The sequence below is a fragment of the Tasmannia lanceolata genome, unplaced genomic scaffold, assembly GCF_043159265.1.
Source record: "Tasmannia lanceolata isolate RefF3 unplaced genomic scaffold, GAP_Taslan_0.1 ptg000012l, whole genome shotgun sequence".
Taxonomy (NCBI): Eukaryota; Viridiplantae; Streptophyta; class Magnoliopsida; order Canellales; family Winteraceae; genus Tasmannia; species Tasmannia lanceolata.
This window is the reverse complement of record NW_027518689.1, coordinates 34294914-34298148: the sequence shown is the minus strand read 5'-3', so window position 1 is coordinate 34298148 and position 3235 is coordinate 34294914. Positions and strand designations below refer to the sequence as shown.

Sequence of the window (3235 nt, the reverse complement as noted above, 5' to 3'; positions counted from 1 at the left end):
TACTTGTTCTTAATGTTTAAATATATTAATAAAAAATTACTTAAAACTTATTACAAACTATGCAAGTTGCGGTTTTGATCAATTGATAGGGTATTTTAATTAAAAGAGTTGTTAGACTTTTAATTAGAAGTACTAATAATTTTTTAATAACTATTAACATCCTTAATTTAAAACTTTTTTCAGCGGATTAGTTAATAACTCGTCTATATTAATAAGGGATTTGCTAGGGTCCATCGCAAAAGGCACTTCGCGGCTGTTCTGTCGCATATCAGACCAACCACCTCGTGAGTGGAGACAAAAGTTGTTTTCATTCACAAGGTGGCTGGTCTAACATGCGACAGACCAGCCACGAAAAGCCTTTTGCGATGGACCCTAGCAATTCCCTACTAATAATAACTTGCCCTTGCAGCATCTTTTGTGGTTACTTTTCTCCTGCCCGTGGCATCTAGATGTTGGAAATCACTAGGTATGATATTGAAGATTTATCCCAAAGCTAAGAGTGTTTTGGTCATTTTTGTGGACTCGTGATTTTACGGACATTTAATTGCTCTAGAGATCATGTTTTTACACATATTTTGATAATTAAATCTCAGAAGATGTGTACAAATCTCAAATTATGTGTAAAATCTTGATGCCAAGGGCAATTAAATGCCCCTTAACGATTTGGGCACTTGTTAGCAAAACCCTGTCTTTTTAACCGAATGGGGTTTACGTTATGGTAGCAGCTCTATTTTACAAAAGAAGTGCCCCGGAAAATGTTCCACCGACTAAAGAAAAAAAACTAACAAAGGACAAGAAGACCATAAAGGATATCACTGCAGCATATGCAAAACAACTAAGATTCATAGTACCATAAGATATTACATGCTTATTTAAGGTGGGTCATGGGAATCCTACTGACACCTTCACCTCAATTCAACTTCGGTTGAACTGTAGCATGTATATGGGGCTAAGATTCCCACCCCCATATTTTACCATTCCACCCCTATATCACTGCATCATATGCAAAACAACTGAAATTCATAGTACCATGATGATGGTATCACCACAAGATGTTATATGCTTATTAGTGGGTCATTGGAATCCCACATTTTACCCATTCCGCCCTACAGGGCATCATCATCCACAGCAACCTCATTACCACCCATCTTATCATCGAAAATGAAGTCTAGGAAATACAACATGAAGACCAGGAAAAGGCAACAAGACAACATTGGGATAGGCCCAAAGATCCACAAAAATAGTGGGAAAGAGAAGTATAAGGAACGCAGGCCAAGAGACCAGAAATGGCTCCCCTTATTAACAGTCCTTCCCACATATTCTTGTGTGATATGAGGTGATGGTTTTCCTTTGAGTGGCACACTTATGAGGATACTGGCGTGGCTATAGTACCTGATCGAATTAATGTTGAACAGAAATGTTGCCAATAAACTGACCAATATAGAAAAGTACTTAATGGAAAATATTAGATCGGTGGTATCACCTAGCACTAATTCATCCCCTTGGAAATTCCCCTTTCCACCCCACTCTGTCATAAGAACTGCGATCAAAGAACTAAGCCAGATTGCCATTGAAGCCAGCACGGTTGATGCCATTATGTTGTTTCTAAGAGTTTGTACTGCAAGAATGCCATTTTTTGGACTTCCCTGTAAAACCATCCAAAATAAAAGAATAAAGAACAGAAGAAAAGAAAGTGGTAAGATAAATAAAGGAAGCCCAAGTTAGAATTAATGTTATAATTAAGGGAAAAAAAGAAGATAGAGATTGAGAGAGGGGAAGACCGACCTCCATCATGGTTTGAACCCATATAAGTCTGTTAATGGCGTTAATACCAATGACTGTCTTTGTTGGGTGTCTTATGATACGATATAAGAGGCAGATGTGATAAGTTGACAAGAGGGCAAGGCCCAAAGGGACCAAAACATAATCAAGCTCCTCTTTCTGCATCCCTATTGCAGAATCGCATAGAAGAAAAAAGAAGAATGTAGAATCGTATGGAAGAAGAAGAATAGTGGGATTGCTATAAATATGTGCAGAGAGAGAGAGAGCGAGACGTTAGCCCCTATGACATCACGCCAGATGTCATGAGGGTCATACACATCACAGGATTTCCTTGGTTGATTAAACCAAAGAGTTTATTTTCTCTTGGATTCTTGCCATATCTACCCTCCGTGGTATGCTGACTGCTGCGCATATTCTCTAACTTACCCCTCATTAACAAGGATTTAAATTTCGACCCCAGAACCAAATAGAAATTGGGTGTAGTCGAAACATTACAAAATTTTAACCGAAATTTCGACTTCGTTTTACCCGATTTAAGGAATATCTCCAAAAAATTGTTTTCCTTTATTTCGATAGATTTCGTCCGAAATTTTAAAAGTTTGGCTGAAATTTCAGTTTCGTTGAGAGCCTAAAAACATTCTGAAACCAAAATTTAAAACCTTACCACACGCTGTATCATGCCCCGAATCCACACCATGGCAAGGCACGTGACAACGTCACACCCTCAAGGCATTCGATATCACATACAATAAATTCAAATATTTATCAGAGTAACTAGCATCTCATAAATAAATAACTTGACCATACACCATTCTCAGTTTCTCTAAAATGTATAATCAATACAGTATTTCAAGATAAACCAAAACAAATGATACAGGCGAATAGGCAATTCTGCTTCCGATTTTTCCAAAAGTTTGATGGCTCCTAGCTGCTTCGTTTCTCTTCAAAATCAAGCGAGGTTGGACTCGTTGGAAAGCTCGGGATGGGTGGTTTCCAAAGAGCCCAACAAACTTGCTGAAACTCCATCGGACGGCGGAAACAAAGAAAAATTCCCTTTTCTAAAACCCTAATCAATATGAAATCAAAGTATTTTTGGAGATTGAATCGAAAATCATAATCTGAACCTATTTCTTACCTTGGATCAATCTCTCTGGCGATCGGATCTCCTTCGGCAGCCTTTGTTTTTTTCTTTCTTTCTCTTTCTCTTTCCCCTTTTTTTTTGAAATGGCAATAATTATATATAGCAAATTTAGGAGGCCGAGATGGACCACCCATATCTACAATAGGAAGCAAGAAAGAAACAGGAACGAAGAAAAAACAAAATACAGAGAAAACCCCTTTTCAGGGAGGAAGGTGGTTGAACCACATAATAGAACCACCGGAGAGACCACGCTTAGCTAGCGCATCCGCCTTATCATTTGCCGATCTTCTAACATGTTGAAAGCCGATAGCG

General features: G+C 38.3%; 1 protein-coding gene across 1 annotated transcript; it reads right to left on the bottom strand.

Annotated features, from left to right (window-relative positions):
• Positions 1 to 803: 803 nt before the first annotated feature.
• Positions 804 to 1985, bottom strand: LOC143887232 (uncharacterized). Its single transcript, XM_077391343.1, has 2 exons — positions 1786 to 1985; positions 804 to 1646 (listed from the first exon to the last, which is right to left on the bottom strand). The coding sequence occupies exons 1-2, from the start codon at positions 1945 to 1947 to the stop codon at positions 1107 to 1109; spliced, it is 702 nt and encodes a 233-aa protein (XP_077247458.1). The 5' UTR covers positions 1948 to 1985; the 3' UTR covers positions 804 to 1106.
• Positions 1986 to 3235: the final 1250 nt, after the last annotated feature.

Coding starts and splice junctions, on each gene's coding strand:
- LOC143887232 (XM_077391343.1), bottom strand. CDS start 1,947: ATGCAGAAAGAGGAGCTTGATTATGTTTTGGTCCCTTTGGGCCTTGCC. Junction 1,647..1,785: donor GGGTTCAAACCATGATGGAG/GTCGGTCTTCCC, acceptor ATGGTTTTACAG/GGAAGTCCAAAAAATGGCAT.